General features: G+C 38.2%; 1 protein-coding gene across 14 annotated transcripts in view; it reads right to left on the bottom strand.

The window, feature by feature from the left end:
• The window catches only part of DMD (dystrophin), a 1,317,358-nt gene that overhangs the window by 1,062,668 nt on the left and 237,121 nt on the right, over window positions 1–17,569 (bottom strand). Inside the window, exon 1 of one of the 14 annotated variants that reach the window (XM_052795063.1) lies at window positions 15,835–16,138. The exons of the other annotated variants lie outside the window; for them this stretch is intronic. Within the exon in view, the coding sequence (XP_052651023.1) occupies window positions 15,835–15,853 (19 nt within the window). The 5' untranslated portion in view covers window positions 15,854–16,138. Of the gene's footprint in view, window positions 1–15,834; window positions 16,139–17,569 lie in introns of those variants that run through there. 14 annotated transcript variants of the gene reach the window in all.

Here is a 17,569-nt window from a genome sequence, read left to right on the forward strand (position 1 = left end):
CTGCTCCAATATCTATCCTCCACAGAAGCTCATGGTGTACAGCTGGTCAGCTTAGCCCATGCAACAGCCGCCAAGCTGGGGACAATATTGCTTCCATTATCTCTCTGAAGTCCATCTGGTGCAGAGCAGCTCATGCCACACGATGATGGTGTAATTTCTACAGGCTAACCCCGAGAAAAGCAAAAGCAAAATTGTAAGTGAGACTCGCTTTTATCAGCCAAGATGCCAAACCTTAGACAATAAAATTAAGTGATAAGTCTCATTTCCTGTATAAGCCGCTTCCAGTTCAATATATTTTACAGCTCTCATGAAAAATTAACATTTTAATTTTAATTAACATAAAAAAAACCCAAGCCATTTCTGTTCCTACAGAACAGAGAATGACCACCTTTTCCAGTTAAGAATCTATCCTTTGAATATAAATAATGACCAAAAACCTCATTTATAAGCTTTTCTTGTTGAAAGCATTAATCAGGCTTTACTAGACCTACTATATGATTCTTTTCCTTAATTTTTAGTATTATTCAGCTGAGCCAAAATTTTTGAAAGCATTTAAATAAACCAAGATCTTAAGCCTCTTTGAAAAGCAAACACAAACTTAAATCCAATTAGCTTTAGTGAGCACCTCCTCCTAAGTCACATTTGCAGCTGGAACTCAAGTGTTTCTGATTTTTTTTTTTTTTGGCAGATTCTTTCAAAGTCTTTAAAATCATTCTTATTTACTTATTTAAAGCTATATGAAAGCAATAGTTCGAGCTGGTTGAGAGTAAAAAATGGCCTTTGAAAATGTTTAAATGAATATAGTTTAGTAGTTGTAAGGATATTTCAAACAAGGCCAATTTTATAACATCATAAAGAAATTATAATATAGACAAGCTGTATGGACAGCACAAAAAATTGAAACACCTGAGTAGAAGATATATTTCAGGGACTGAAATGTACAGTCCAAAGACAAACATATATGCAAATCAAACTTGACATATTTGGAAAAAAATATTAATAAAATTTGACCAGATAAGTTTCACCATGAATAACACTGTCTCCTTTGCTTTTAGTCTCTGTCATTTCTTTGACTCTTATAATTATTTAAAATAACTATAGGTTTGCAGTTTCTAAAAATATCCCCCTTTTATGCCTACTCCCTGTTGCCAATGAACCTGCACACCTGATTCCTCAAAACAGGTTATTCAGATGTTGTACCTGAACCACCAGCTGTTCCCTTATTCAGATGGGCTATTAAGAGCAGGGGAACTCGCGGCCAAAGGAACAGATCTGTGAGCAAGATCTTTGCACATTCTTGTGTATCAGTAACCTACTTTTCTCTGGACAACTGCCAACCCAAGCAGCAGATAATAATTCTTACCTGTCAAGCATTGCGCACCAGAGTGTTTCTTCTCAATTAACAAAGGCAATTAAGATTCATGAATATTAAAGGCAGCATTAAAACCTATATTTGCTAATTGATACTACATCAATTGGTGAAGAATTAGCAACAGCCAATTTACAATCCGCATAAAAGTGCTTCACGTTCTTAACTCCTTATGGTAAAGCCGAGAAGCTCAACAGCTCATGCATCAAGTTCTTCATATAATCCAGATACCACTTGTGGAATCTAATCAACAAAGAGTAAATACACCTTCTTACAAGGTTGCCATATTGTATCTTTTAATACCATTTCACAAAATCTCTTGAGGAATCACACTATTACAGTGGGAGCATTTCTAAACAAACAAAGGCACTAAGGGTAACTGCTGACACAAAAGTAAGATGTGATAGAAAAGAAGAAAACTTGTATATACAACTGGAAAAAGAGAGGGGAACACACACAACTCTGGTTTCCCATACTATGTAATTTGTAAGAGCCTTTTTTTCCTTCCAAAATTAAGGCAAAATGTGGGCTGTAATTTTTTTTTTTTTTCAAATTGAAATTTTCTTTTTAGATTTCTGAGTTTATGGAAATATTTACTAGGATGATTCCAAAACCCAAAGGAAGAAATACGCAGATAACCATGGTGTTTTGAAAATAACAAAATGAAACACCTTAACAGGTTTTTCTGCAATGGAAAATTTTCCACAATGAAATAAGAATTTGAGCAAAAGAATCAATGAGTTCATATTTCCCCAAAATGTAGCTGAAAAGTCATGAACCCATTTTAATAGATATTTCTTCAAACACTAAAAGGGTTACTTGACATAGTAAAGCTTCTAATATAATGCAGATGAATAGAACTCTAGCATGAAAATGCATTCGCATGTAAATCCATCAAATGCAATAGCTAAGCCATGACAATTTGAGATGTTAAAATAAAATAGCTTATTAATGGAATTATAAATTTTTAAACATTGCAACTAAACCTTCAATAAAAGAAATAACCAGTCCAGCAAAAGACCATAACTTTTCGTAGTTCTTTTTTACAGTGTCCACACAATCAAAAAAAGAGGCTAATGAGAGGATAAAATTAAAGTATGCATTTTTTTCTTGTTACTGATATGGAACTGATGCTCAAAGCATGCCAAGAGCCTGATGCAAAAACTCCACTGAAAAGAGCAGGATGTTTTTACTGAGTTTCTCATGGCACTTTTGAACAAGAGTACATACTCCAAAATACACAATTCTTACAAGGAGACTTGACTGAGGACCAATCTTGCCAGCTGGGACTAGCTTGCCTAATGCTGGAATGAAGAAAAACCCTTGGAGGAAAATCACAAAAGGAAATATGTACAGCTACACAGTTCAACAGAGGAGTCTTCCACTAAATATTGCCCGTTCACCTTTTCTAGGAACGACTAGTAGATTTCAAACTCTTGCTCTAGAATTAAAGAAAGTGCTTGTGATCCCAGACCTCTGGGCTCTTCTTGACCACCAGCACAGATATCCTGGCAAGGTCCTGTGGGGCTCTAATCTTCTTTGCATCCCCTGACACTTTCATTAGTGCTGTCGAATTCACTGTGGTACGCAGTGTGGCATCCCTGCAAGTGTAGCATCACCAGATGGATCACAACACTGCTGGACCTCATCCTGGAGCATGCACAGCATTGCTGTAATTCTAAGGGAGAAGGACAATATGACTCACTCTGCAACCACTATGTGGGAGTTACTTCTCCAGAACTTCCAGCAGCCTCCTTATCTGCACATTTTGGTTGCTTCTTTCAGAATTGAACCACTCCAGGGGTGCCTGAAGCACAGCCTGAAGGAACCAGGGATGTCAGCTCAGCAATGCTATTCCATTGCTGCTCAGAAGCAGCAATTTGCCTTCGTTCCTCAAAGAAGAGGAAAGGGCAGACCCCTCCGACTACTGCAACAGAACTGATACACCCTAGTGTTCCCCTTTGCCTTCCAGTTGCACAAAAAAAAAAAAAAACAAACCCCAAACCAAAATGAAACCCACCAAAAAACCCCACATGTTCAAAACAAACAAGAACCTCTCCTCCACCCCAACATGGCTTTTTCTTTTTAATAGTTTGTGTCTCATTATATTCCTTTGCTTTGGTGTGAATTGCCACTCCCACACTGAGCAGGATCTAAGGATGTTAAATATGCCTGACTCTGGGAATTTGGAGCAGTCTGGAGATTCCCATACATAGTTCATCTGCCTCAATCTGTTTGGGATTTGTTCTGGGCTACTTTGTTATTCTAACGTTGTAGCTAATTCAGACACGCACCTACGTGAATCCCTGCCTAACACAAGTATTATTGCAATGGAGATAAACAAAAGAATTAGCACACTGTGCATAGGCAGGTCACTGGAAGCCATGTGTATCGTGCTGCAAACACCTGCTACACAAGGACAGAGAAGTGGGGAAGCAACCCATGCTGACCAGTCACTCTCTGGTCCACAGGCCACTGACAATTTTACTCCCAACTTATCTGCATGACAAAAAAAGTAGACCTCATAAGACCAGGCACCATAAATCCCATTCCAAAGAAAGGTCAAATTAGGAGTCAGGTTGACACTCAGGTCTTCATCTCAGATACAGGAAAAACTCAGTTAAAACAATTATTTGAGGACTATCATCAGTGAAACAACACGTGGTATCCTGTTAATCTAAAACCATCCGGAAACCAAAGGCTTCTCAGGTGACATGGTAGGGATGTCCTGTCTTGTAATCTAAGTGGAAAGCAACTCTTGGAAAAATCACATAGGAACAAGAACTCTCAGGTCTGAGCAGGTGACTCTTACAACTTAATACAGCTCAGCCCAAACCTACTAGACAACTTCTCCTTTGGGTTATCAAGGTAACCTTTTAAATAGCAACGATGGACACCCATTACTTGGAGGAAATACTGACATAAGAACCATGACATTACACTGACACTTGCCCCAGTCAAACTGTTTACTCTTCCTGAAGGAAATAGTTTTCTTTCTCTTTTGTATTGCATCAAGGAGAATGACTATTGGAGTCCACAGAAAGAAAAGGCATTGGATCTACCAAATTTAAAAAGTAATTATGAAAAATCCACTGGTTATTACACTATTTGGCCACTTGAAGTTTAGAAAGACTAGCTGCACACTATCATACGCATTTATATACCAGTGTGACTTCTCACTCCTTGGTTATGCAAGGCAACTTTTGAAACATGTAGAATAAATTCTGGTGAAAAGTAGAATCCAAGTGGAAGAAAATGAACTGCATATCCACATAACTAAAAAAATGAGCATCGGAAGATACCACTACAAATCTGGGGCAACAACCTTGTGTGTGTAATGAAGCTTGAGATGTTGATAAAGGTCACATGGTGAGACTGTAATGAAGATTCATCTACTTTAGTCAGATCTTCTCTGGCTTTACCTTTAATGGCATCCCATTATTTCCACTGGCAGAGGTAGTCATGTTTGTACACAAACTAATTAATGAGGAACTCTACCAAGACTTTTAGTGCAGAAACAATCATGCATGTTGACAGTTACTAATAGCAGGAGGGAATTCTCATTCATGAGGGATGAGGGCTATTCATAGCATTTATCTGTAGGCTAGTCGCTTCGTGGGGAGAAATGGTAATTAAACTGTTTTACTGATCAGAAGAAAAGGTAAGACATAAGACATGTTGAAATTATTTATGCTTTACAGGTAATGAAAAGTTTATATCTATTCAGGTTTTTTTTTTCCCCCAGAAAACCTCATGAAGAGATTTATGTAGTTTTTCTTGTTCACTTGCCCTTCCCTCATCCTTTTCCCCCTCTTCTCCCCTTCTCTTTTTTCAGACTTGCAAACTGAGAAATAGAAAACACCACCATAAATTATGACTGAAAAATGTGCAATATGAGTTTCTACACACACAAAAATAAACACAGTGAAAAATATTTATTTTCAAAACTGAAGGAAAACAACTTGAGGAGTGAGACTGAGTTTGAAAATAGAACCTTAATTTAGGTGTCTACCCTAGAAATAAGAATAAAATCTCATTAGAGATGATGATGACGAGGCTATAAAGAGTGTTGTCCCCACACAAGCACCTAATGCATGGGAGATATCTCAGAAGGGCTTACAGCATTGGTAGATATAAGAGGACCTGGCAACGACATGCTTTTCTGCATGAGCATTTAGAGGCTGAACAGGAGAAGCTATAGATGTTGAATAGCATGAAATGACTCTGTCAATGCTGGCAACTGAACCAAGACCCCAGCAGCAGCGTCTGCTGAGTCCAAAGGGATCTCAACAGCCACTAAGTGCCTTTTTTAAGACTCTTCTCCAGGCTTCAGAGACTGCATTTCCTCACGGTGGTATTCTCTTGCCTACATACAGGCAGCTGGTGCTCTGTGGCAACCAATGACACCTCCGTGGGGTTTGCAGATAGGACACGGGGCACAAGAGTCTCATCCTCCTGCAGCACCGGCCGGGGCCAGGCAGGACATCTCACTGTACTTAAACAATGCTAAATACCTCGGTATGCACAACTGAATCTGGTCCAAGATCTCCACTGGCGACAGTGGGAGAGAAAACGCTTACATTTAAGTGTCTTAATCTGAAGCTGCATTCCCGCAATGGAAGCGTAAAGTCTCAACACCACCTTCTTTGCCCTCCACTCCCATCAGCTCTGGTGCTTGCTAAGGGGTTTGGGCATTACTGGGAAATTTATTCTTTAAATGTTCAATATATTCTTAATTCCCACTAGTCTCAGAAGCAAAACACGTTCTCTTTAGTAAGCAGTTATTTTAAAAGAAAACATGGAAAACCATTTTTCAGAAATAAGTGATGCCCTTTGATAGATTTTAAAGTTAGGGTTACAGGAAAGAGTTAAAATTCTATGTAATATTGAGATTGATAGCCCCAAATTAGCATATCGGTGAACAGACAAAAATATTTCAGTAGTAACATTTTTTTTTTTCCTTGTAATAAGGTCAGATACATCTTAAATGTAATTATAAATTATTCTAGTGCGCTACTTCAACACAAAAGAAAACAATACAACTATTACTAAATTATACTTTGCATGATCTATGTAACAAGTTATAAAATAATTAAGATGGCTGAGATGCTATCTACTGATATTATTTTAATAGCAGGTGATTATTAATTTAAGAATTCAATTTACTAAAAATTAGTTTTCCACTTTCAAATTTAAAGATTCCTTTCAAGCTTTTAAAGGAAGCTGCTATGACGTTACTTGTTCCCAAACAGGGCATATAGAACAATCACATATGAAAGAAAGAAGCCTTCTTCAATAACAGTAAATCTACACTGACTGAAAGTGTAACAGCACTCTTAACTCTTTTTCTTCTCTCCCCCCCCCCCCCCCCCCCCCTTTTAAATCAGATCTTGGCAAGGATGGCTGAGGAAACTCATAATCTGATCATAGCCTCTGTGAATTATGATTGCCCCTGCAATTAGCCATAAAGACAGATTGCTTCCTTCTCATAAAGCCTTATTCCATGCAACATAACAAATTAGACCACTGCATAGGTCTAGCCATGCACATAGAAAGAACAACTTAATAAAGACTGATAAATAGGAAAGGAAACAAGCTAGTGTTTACTAGCAAACACTAGTAATGACAGGACATAAATAATTATTTTTGCACTTAGAACAAAGGTTGAAATACTTAGAGATTAAGTCACTAACAAAATTCTGTCATTTAGAGAGATCTTTTATTTCTGTTTCTCAAGGAGGTTCAAAAGAATTTGGTTTTATTTAATATAAAATCAGAATCCAGTACCTGTAGTTTGCTCGAGGCACAGCTTAACTCAGGGACAACCACAAAACAGAATTCCAAATGTAGAGACTGCATTGCTATCCAGGAAAGAAAAATGTTATCCCTTTAGCATCTGGTGCAGCATAAAGCCATTATAATGCAATTAGGTAGACTAAGGACCAGCTGCTAAGAAACTAAAATTAAAAGATGAAGACTTTGGTAACAGATTTCTTTCAAAGCATTTCTCTTACAAAGTGTTTGCATTTTGCTCTGCTCAGGACACTGATCTGGGTTAAGCTTCAAAGATTCAACATAATACAGATCAATGATGTCTGCCCTTGCACAGAAAGATTAGCTACACACTGCCACACACTCAGTCCTCTGTTCTTTACACTCAGATGAAATTTAAATTTGCTACCTGTGCAAAGTGGCAATAGAAGGCAATCACGGAATTTGAAAAATAATTTGTAATTATTTATCCTTTCTTCCCCAGCTCTGGAAAATTTTCCTTCAAAATTTGTCTGGGGCTCAAATGTTGCTGACTTCTTTAAAAACAAACAAACAAACAAAACCCCCCCAATTAATAAGCATGACAGCATCATAAGAAAATTTAGCCAGAGCTATTTGATTTTCAGACTGATTTTTCTATCACAATTTTCTTCACTCAGTCCAGGAACAGATCCAATTCCTAAAAAGACATTTCTTGCTCTAAGAATTTGCATTCATCAAAAATGCCCAAGTGATATTTTAACAAAAAGTACTGTGCAATGTTAAAGTCTTAATATGAGCTCCATAGCTAGAACTGCAGAACAGCTGAGGCTGGAAGGGACCTCCTGAGGTCTCCTTGTCCAAGTTCCACAGCCAGAGGAGGGTCAGCAGGAGCAGATTGTTCAGCGCTATGTTCAATTGGGTTTTGACCATCTCCAACGATGGAGATCCCACAATGTCTCTGCACAAGCCATTCCAGTGACCGACCACTGAGAACAAGTTTTTCTTATACCTGACCAGATTTTCCCTTCTTCCAACTCGCATCCCTTGCCTCTTGTCCTATCACCATGCACCTCTAAGAAGCATCTGTCTCTCTCTTCTCTACAAACCTCCAGGCAGGCAGTGGTAGATGGCCATCCTTCTCACCCAGCCTTATTCTGAAAGGTGAATAAACCCAGTTCCTCCATACCATGTGCTCCAGCTCCCAACCATCCTGCAGCCCTGCTCTGGACTTGCTCCAGTACATCTGTGTCTATGGGGAATCCCAAAAGCAGAGACTGCACTCCAGGTAGGTCTCAGGAGAACTGACCTGTGAGGAGTCATCACTTTCTGATGGTGTGCTGTTGATGATCTGTGTACATGACACAGTTTTGCCATGCTACTAAACCCCTATAAATTGTATTCATTTTTCTTCTTAAACCTGTCAATAAATTCTCTTTTTTCTTCATTTCCAAAGAATGGTGGGAAAAACCTTTCATAACCAAAAAATGTTTTACCATTTTTTAAAATACTCCTAGCTGCTTCTATAAAACACATCAGATAACTTGACAACTCTTAGTACAAATCACCAGAACATCTACTGTGTTGTTAAAGAAAGGGGGAACTTACTAATTGTCAATACCCATCTTTCACAAGTATTTCAATAATGCAAATGATCACAACAGGGGGTTCACCACAAATGGTATTTCTCTCCTTGATTCCTTTTGCTATAAGGCAAAAATGGGAATCAATTGTATAAATCCAGTCGAAGCAGAAAACAAGCTAGAAATCTGGACAGATTCGGTTGTTTGAACCTGAAGAGCTTGCTCAGAATTTCCCAGGATTAAATTTGAAGTTACATCACTCCAGTACAAAATGTTACAGGATTTTGCCTGCTGCACTTTATAAATAGTTAAGAATTTATATGTAAATGTTCCAAAGACTGTAGTGTCACACTACTGCAAACATACCCCATAGTGATCTTGGTGACATCTTTGAGGATATTGTTCCTTGGATCTCCTTTCATCACAGACTTCTGTTGACACATCTACAGCTAAGTGCAATGCAGCATACTAACAAGGTTTGAATTAGTTATGCAGTAAAGCTCTCCGAGATTGTGGAAATTTCATCAAGATGATAAAATATGACTCTAGTAAGTTGGGGAACTCACTGCTCAGAAAAATCAGCCCTCTAGGCAAAGGAAAAGCCACAAAAAATAAAGTAACTTGAGATGGCTGCAAAGTCTTCAATTCTCTGTGAGAGCTGTGCAAGCTGACTCAAAAGGTTCTCAGAAGTACAACGGAGATTTAGTTTCCCCTTTCCAAAGGTGAAGGATAAAGTAATTTTCTTCTCATCACTTACACAAAATTTAATTTTGCTGCTGGAGAAGTCCCAACATCAGAGAAGCAGTAAGTTTTGTGGCCAGTAGTGGAAAAGCTGGGAGGATTCAAATGACTCCAGGGGATTTCTGGGCTGTTCTCAGTCTGCTGCAGCCACGCTCACCCCTCCAATTCAACTGTGCCAGGTACCGAAGACCCATCCCAAACCATGGACCAGAGTGACTTCGATGCAGGTGGCTGTACCTCGTTGGCACTTGAGGAGCATCCTCAGACATCGCTACCCAGCCCCTTGTTGGGGAAAGGGCCTGGGGGAGAATGGGGGAGAGAAGAAAGAGCAGGACCAGCCACTAACATGGCGATCCAATTTACAGCTTTTCAGAGCAGCTGCCTGGAGCTTGCTTGGGTCCTGGGCTGAAGAAAAAGTCAGTGGAGATCACAGTCTGATTAGTGGCAGTAGGCAAAGACTATTTTAACAAGGAATTAAGCAGATTAATATTTTTGCTTCAAGCTTTGAATCTAGAAGAGCCAATGAATACACATAGGTAGTACATAGGTAAATAGTAAAAAGCACAGTATCTGAATTATCTGGATCATTTAGAAAGACAGGAATTCTAACCATGGATGCGCAGCACATCACCGGTGACCAGGGCTAGGGGGGCACATCCTACCTCCAGTCATTACCAATACTCCTGTCTACAGGTGACGCTTCATTAATCACACCAACAAACGAATTCATACTGTCTTCCCTATGTATGTGTGTGCCTTCAGTCTTTTCCAGGCCACAATGAATTCTACCAAGGAGCATTTTGCTTAATTCTCATCATTTCTGAATGTCTTGGGACATCCTCAGATTAAAAAAAAAAATTAAAAAATGCTAACAGGCATGGGCTTTTATCTCTTCATTGACGTACACATCTTTTCTTCTTATTTTGTTTCAGTCAGGAAGAATGTATAAAAAAAAAAAAACCAAAACAAAATTAGCTGATATTATAAATGTAGAGATTAACCCAGAAACCTGCCTCTAAACATAGCATCCTGTGACCTAGCACTACCTTCTCAGAACTAAATCCTGAATGAACAAAGCGGCTTTATATTTGTGTTCTCAAAATCAACAGGTTTTGGCAGACCAATGGAAAAAAAATAGTGAGAGCAAAGGCTTTTTTTAATGAAGAATAGCATACTTCTAGACTCTATCTTGCAGCACTTTAACAATAAATCTTCCACTGACCATGGTTCTTAGCAATGAAAAAAATAAACATCTCAAAACGATGGCATTGCTATAGCACAATTACGTAAAGTCTTCAAGCAGACCATTTATAAAGGAGAAGCATGTCTTTATTTAGGCGCACAATAGCAAAGATTAGTAAAACTTAATGAGTAAATTGGAAAAAAAAGCACCTTATTAAAAAAAAAAAACTCTCATCAAACAAACGAATGAATCTTACACGCTTGAGCTTGTCAGCAGAAGATTCAGAACCAGCTTGCCTTGTTACAACCCTGGAAAACCATATACTCATTTTACATATTATAGTCAAGTTTTCATAGCCCACCCTATCCTTATCAGTTTACCTGAACCAGGATTTTGAGACAGCTATTATTTTTTAAATTATGTTGTATTATTCATAATGTTTTCACTTCATACTAGCACTTAGGGGGCTTGGTGTCTACTGATCGAGACAACACAAAACAAGCAGAAAGAATAGCCTCTGCCTGAAGCATTTACATTTTAAATACTGTACAAAACAGAACTTGTGCCTTTATTCACTATAATGGTATAAAACTGGCATGACGGCAACTTGCCTGAGCAATCTCTGTCAAAAAAGTTAGAGAAGCTATTGGTTTGGTTTTGAAATTTCTTGTCCTTTCTTTCTTTCTATAACATGGAGATAGTTAGAGAAATCTATCTCCAATTATTTATTTTGATAATTTTATTGTACATTTGCCTCGAGAAACTTGTTTACTCCCCCTTATCCCATAACTTCCTCTGAAACAGGCAGACAACGATGCTCCCCTGATTCTGTTAGGCTGATTAAGTTTTATCTGCAAGAAATAAGATATTGCAGAAAGTTTCTTTCCCTTGACCAAGAGTAAAGTCCTAAAACCAACCCATCATCAGCATTAATCTCTATGCTGTTAAATAGGCCATAAAAGTACACTTTTTGTTTTAAAATAGAAGTGAATTTCTTAAATATATTTCTGTACACATAGAAAATCTGTTTTGAGAGGGAGGAAAGAAAAGTACTGAGAAATATCCTTAACCATCTCTGTTACTTTTTAATGATAAAATGATAGCTCAACCTTTTTATTATAATCTTTAAGAAGCTAGTTCAGTAGCAACACAATAACCTTTCACCCAAGCTTTGCACTGACTGTGCTTGTACTTATGACCTGACTATCTGAATTGATGCTTTCTAACATCCAATATAATATTTACTTTAAAAGTGAGTTTCATGGGAGTGTCCTGCTCTGGTGGATGAGGATTAGACTGCAAAACCCACAACATTTTCCCCTGAAACTCTGCTTGTATCTATCATCACTACATTTAGCTGTTAAACAAACTGAAGTCAAACACATCTTGGAATGCTTACAGCAAATTCCCTTTCATTTGGTAGGAACAGTTATTCCTGTGATGAGTATTAAAAGGGATGCTCTCCATCTGCCAGAAAATATGCAGTTGCTGAACACTTCAAGTACCTGACAAAAATGCAGGGCTGAATTGTGAGCAAAGCTGAACAGTGCATTTGAGAATTACATGTTTATGATAATTTAAATACTGATTGCTTAAGATGGGCTTAATAAAACTTAAGTAAGGTAGAAATTTTCATAAGTTCTGCATTCTGTTTGGAAAACAGTAAACAGAAAAATCCATATAACTTTTCTTTTTTTTTTAATTACCTTGCAGGGCTATCTATATTTAAGACTTATCTTGTTCAATGTTACACATAGGATGTATTTGGGGTGCTTAAGGGTATATTTTTACAGGAAATTGTTAGACATTTTAGTTGGAACCTAATACTGCCCTTAATCCCAATGCTTTCCAGTATGTTCACAAGGCTTAACTTCAGGCAGAAAAAATTGGTCCTAATGTCTAATGAGTGCTAAATTAAGAACCTTTTATGTATACAACACTGACCAATGTACAAGAGTCAGCACAGACTGAAGACACTTAGACCCCCTATGTCTGCCCTTCTTCTTGAATTCTCACGTAAAAAGGAAAAGAGACCACAGGATGTTGCTACCGTAAGAGAAAAAAAATTCAGAAGCCAAGCTGACAAATGGCATAAGAAGAGAGTAGCTTGAGGGATACGAAGTAAATAAAATCAGAAATATCATTATGAAGGATACAATCCTATGAAATATATTCAAATATTTTAAGATCTTTCAGGAGGTTGTGGGTTTCTGTAGATTCCCCAGACTGACTTCAGCTGACCCTCCCATGCACACAGAACACCATTAACTTTAGAATTTCTGATGATGAATCCTTGCTAATTTAAATGCTCTCTCCAAAGTATGTTCCATTTTCCACAGAGTTAAGAAACTGTATGTAACTACAAGGACTGATTGGTATTTTCTGTATCTACTTACATAAGCGTGTTTTAATCGGATAGCAACACCTTAAAGTTATTCACACAAAGGTTCTAATAAATAAATCGGGGCTTCCCTCACTATCCAAACTCAAGCATTTAAGTTAGGAGACTAATCTGCTAAGGCACAGGCAGTTGAGGAAACAAGACACCAATGTTCATTTCTTGCTTGGACTTGCTTGCTGAAAGACTTTATTGCTCTCTATTGTCTAGATATTTGAGCCTAGTAAGACTTTGCAGATAATTCAGCAGGCTACATTACATAGCAATCATTAAGCAAAGCAAATATTCCCCCCCAGCATATTCCTATGATTTTTTTTCTTGTTGTACCCTTCGAACACAATTTGCATTCAACAATCAATAAGCAATTACTTTTGATTTGAAAAGCATAAACTCTTTATTCATTCATTGTTGAAAAGGAACCAAGAGCCCAATCAAAGACCATTCAACTACATGGAAAAATTCTCCAACTTTCTTTTTTTTTTTTAAATATCCGATTTCCCTTTTGGATGTTTATAACTGGCTGCATACCCACAGTTCTAAAAGGAGAATGAACAACTATGTTAACCCAGTTAATGGTAGCTATGAAAATGTTCACATGGGAAAACAGCTTCCCCTGCAACCCAAAAAGAAAGAGAAAAGAAAAAAAGAATCCATGACTTCTTAAACTATCCATTTTACTGGAGTTGAATAAATAGCGCATAGTTTTCTGTTGCTTTTGCAGAGATGCCAGGCAGTTGCACTATCTTTGATCTATTTCTGTTCAAGTTACATAGAGAAGTGTCTGAAACCATGATAATGTGCACTATTGATCCAGTAATAGTAGTAGATTATATAGCAAGATATATCTTATTTTATTGGCTAAAAATAGGGTTTATGCAGACAGGATGTTCTGGAGAATAGCACAGAACATGGGATGCTCTCACCGTTAAAAGCCGAATTATTTTTTTATGGTATTTATGAGCCTCTGATTCAATTTGCTGTTTACTCATTTGATATATCACTCCTCACAAAGCAAGATCTATATGGAAGTGCGATAATCATGTTATATAGTGCTGCAAAACAGCCAGGTTTTGTTTTCAAATATAAATAGCCTTTTGAACTGAAAATATTTGTTCTGTTTACAAGCTGCTTTTTAAAGCCCGTAAGATGCTACAGTCAAATCTGAAAGTTAATATCACAGAGAAGGACACACGCTCACCTACCCAGATGAGATTGTGTTAGCCTACTCAGATTTCTCTAATGTATCATGGTCAATGAACAAGAAGATCAACTTCATTGTCCTAACTGCATATTTTATGAACTGTGACAAGTTTGTTATAACTCATTTGCTCTAAACTTTTCTTCTGAGATTGCACAAGCACCAAGAGATAAACTCGGCAATGTCAACAAGATCGGTGGCATAGTTCAAGCTGTGAAGGTTCAATAAATAGGTCCGTAAACATTGCAAATCAACACAGCTTTTGATGAAATGTCAAGCAAGACAGAGCTTAGCTATATTCAGCTCAGCTTGAACTCATAAACCATTAACTGGCCTCTGTAGTTTCCAGAGAAATGTGTCTTATGAATAAAGCACAAATGTTGAAATAGAAATAAAAACAAAACTTTTTTTTTTCTTTAAGAGAGAAGATTAATAAAAGCCATTTAATAACAGGAAACAGTATTTTAATCACTCCAGTAAAGATAGATTTATAAAGCCAGCCAATATTACAATGCTACACAATGCTACAATGCTACCTCCTTATGATGGAGCAACCATTATTTCATACCTCCAAGTTAGGAAAGGATGCAAAAAGTAGGAAGAGAAAATAAAATTAGTTTTGAAATACCCTGAAGATACTTCAGTTTTGAACTACTGCAGAAATCTCTGGGTTTTTTCCTGCCTGAGACATAAAAAAATATTGCTTGTTTCAGAGAAAAATACATATTCTCCCCCCATTTTTAGAAGGAAGAATAGAATAAAACTTGTTATAATGCATCAAGGTACCTATTCATAACAGAAGCTAGCATTAATTTTTTCACCCCCAGTGGAGCGTTGTATTACATACATACAGTCAAATATTCTCTCAAGCTTTATTTCCAAGTGGCCTGAAAGATATGAAGTTACTTTAGCTACTTTTCAGGATCAATCCTCTGCAGACAAGTCTATGCAATTACCCTAGACTGAATGCAAGGTTGTTTTCGCCCGATGGCCCAGTTTCCAAGCTATTTCTATATCATCAGTTGAGTAATTCATTTGACCACGTCCAAATTTGTTTGCAGAAAACTTTACATCTTTCTGCTGTCTTTATAATGAGGAGCTCATTTAGTAAGACAACTAAATCCTCTTTGATCAGCTAGCACCTATTATCTACAACTGTGCAAACACTCGGTATTGCGATTTGAACGCACTGCACCGTCCATTGGCAGGGAAAAAAAAAATAAAAACAAATAAATCTGTTTAACCTAATCCAAAATTTACTGCATGCAAATGTTTGTTTGTTTTCCCTTCCGTATGAACACCCTGTTGCTATTCTCCAACCCGTTTTGGAGCAGATTTCAAAATAAAGTTCTGCAAGTCATGGCTATCGGGCAGAACGGAGCTGGCGCTGCAACGGGGTCAGTCCCCTCCCGGGAGCCCCATTTGCCCTTAACTTTGGAGTCCTTTCAGAAGAACTTCCCGCAGCCCCCTCGACGCAGCAGGCAGCACCCCAGCCAGCCACAGACATCCCGGGAGGCAGCCAACTGACCTAAATGCCGTCTTTAGGGTTGCGTTGCTGCTGCTCTTCACTCTTTTGAATAGTCCTTGCATTCATTTACAGCCAGTACTCACCCGAGGCATCTCCAGGCATTGCCGGCACCGCAGTGTCTTGCTACCTTCGTGGGGAAGCGCTTAGTTGATTTCCCCGTGGGTACTTCTCTCTAACACATTCTCCGAAGTAGGACAAACCTGGAGGGAGACTCATTGCCAGGCGCAGGTAACGCACGCACGCAATCACCCTCCAGCTTCACGGGCACAAAAAGAGCACCCTCTTCTCAGAAGCCGAGAGGAGAATTATGGCCAATTCTGTTTTCTTAAACAACAGCAAGGTACTCTCCCAAGGTAGACAGTCAGCGTATGCTGCACTCCCTCCCTTCTCACTGAAATGGTTTCTCCCTACACAGGCTCAATCTACCTGATTATGTTCTCTCCTAATCAGTAATCTTAGTTTCCCCAGCAGTAGCAGCCCTCCTCTTTCACCCAGGATTTCTGGAGGGCAGGCTGCAGCAGCAGAGCAGCGGTGCTCCGGGGAAGCAGGGCAAGGGAGCAACATTTTGGGAACACTCGTGTTTCTGTCGGCTTTTTGTTTGAACGCTGGAGTACAGCGTACGGCTCTGTGTGAGACAGATTATTCTTCCTGCTTTTACAATCCTATTCAAATAGGCTTAAAGTCCCTAAGAAAAAAAAAGGCTACCCTCTTCATCAAATAGGAACCGCTTTCTTCTTTGTGGTCGTCTTTGTGTATCATTTCTCTAAAACCAGCTTACATCTCTTTCATATATGACAGTATATTTCCATCTGCAGTATGTTCTTCCCTAATTCTAGTCAGCAAATAAAATAGAAGAGGTATGATTCCCCTCCCCTCCTTTTTTCTTTTTTAAACTAAAAGAAGAGGGGAAGGATAGGTACAACACATATTACCATAACCAACTTTAACACCATCTGCTGTCTTTCAACAAACATGCTTGCTCTAACCCTGAAAGGGTTGTTTGGTTTTCTTTTTTTTTTTTTTTTTTAAATGACTGGGGTGGGGGGGTGTGGGTGTACAGACAAAAGAATTTTCCTCTTTTCTCTATATTTTTGTCCTGATTATTCCAGTTAACATGATTATTATATTATTAAGTGTTATTCTCCTGTAAAACTCTTCTAATCCAAGTTTGGAGACTATATCAGAATGAATTCAAAAGTTCCTTTACTAGCTAACAGGCTAGTTTTAAAAACATTTGTTGAGAGAAAGCAGTAGGCAAAGAATTGGTCGAGGAAAGATTTACACTAGTATTTCAACTGGGCTGTAGAGCATGTGGTCTGTCAGGCACAGTGCAGCATAAAACCATGACAGCGAAGAGGCAGGAGATGTGGAGGCAGTAAATACTTAGGACCACTCCATTCCAAGTTAGTGTGGTACTGTTTTTAAGCATTGTGAAGATCTCTAAAATCTGGGGATTTTATTAACTAGGCTAAACTGGCTTTTGTGGGCAGTGTAAAACTGGGAGTAATCATAAACCTTGGAATCTGTGTAGATAAAAGATACTACTAATCAGCATTCATCTGACAGCAGACCCAATCCAGGAGGAAAAAAAAAAAAAAACAACCAAAACCAAAACCACAAACTATATAGCAGTCTCCTCACAAAAGCAAATGTCCATTCTTTTCTATTTTCAGCACAGAAGCCCAGTACAGAGATGCTTCCAAAGGAACAGACAGCCTAAATATTACTGTACAATGTGGACTTAAAGTGGCTTCTCCTACATTTACTGTGGTCAGCCACAACTCTTCCCTCCTCTTGCATCCTGCACTGAGTAGCATC

The sequence above is a fragment of the Harpia harpyja genome, chromosome 8 (assembly GCF_026419915.1).
Source record: "Harpia harpyja isolate bHarHar1 chromosome 8, bHarHar1 primary haplotype, whole genome shotgun sequence".
NCBI lineage: Eukaryota > Metazoa > Chordata > Aves > Accipitriformes > Accipitridae > Harpia > Harpia harpyja.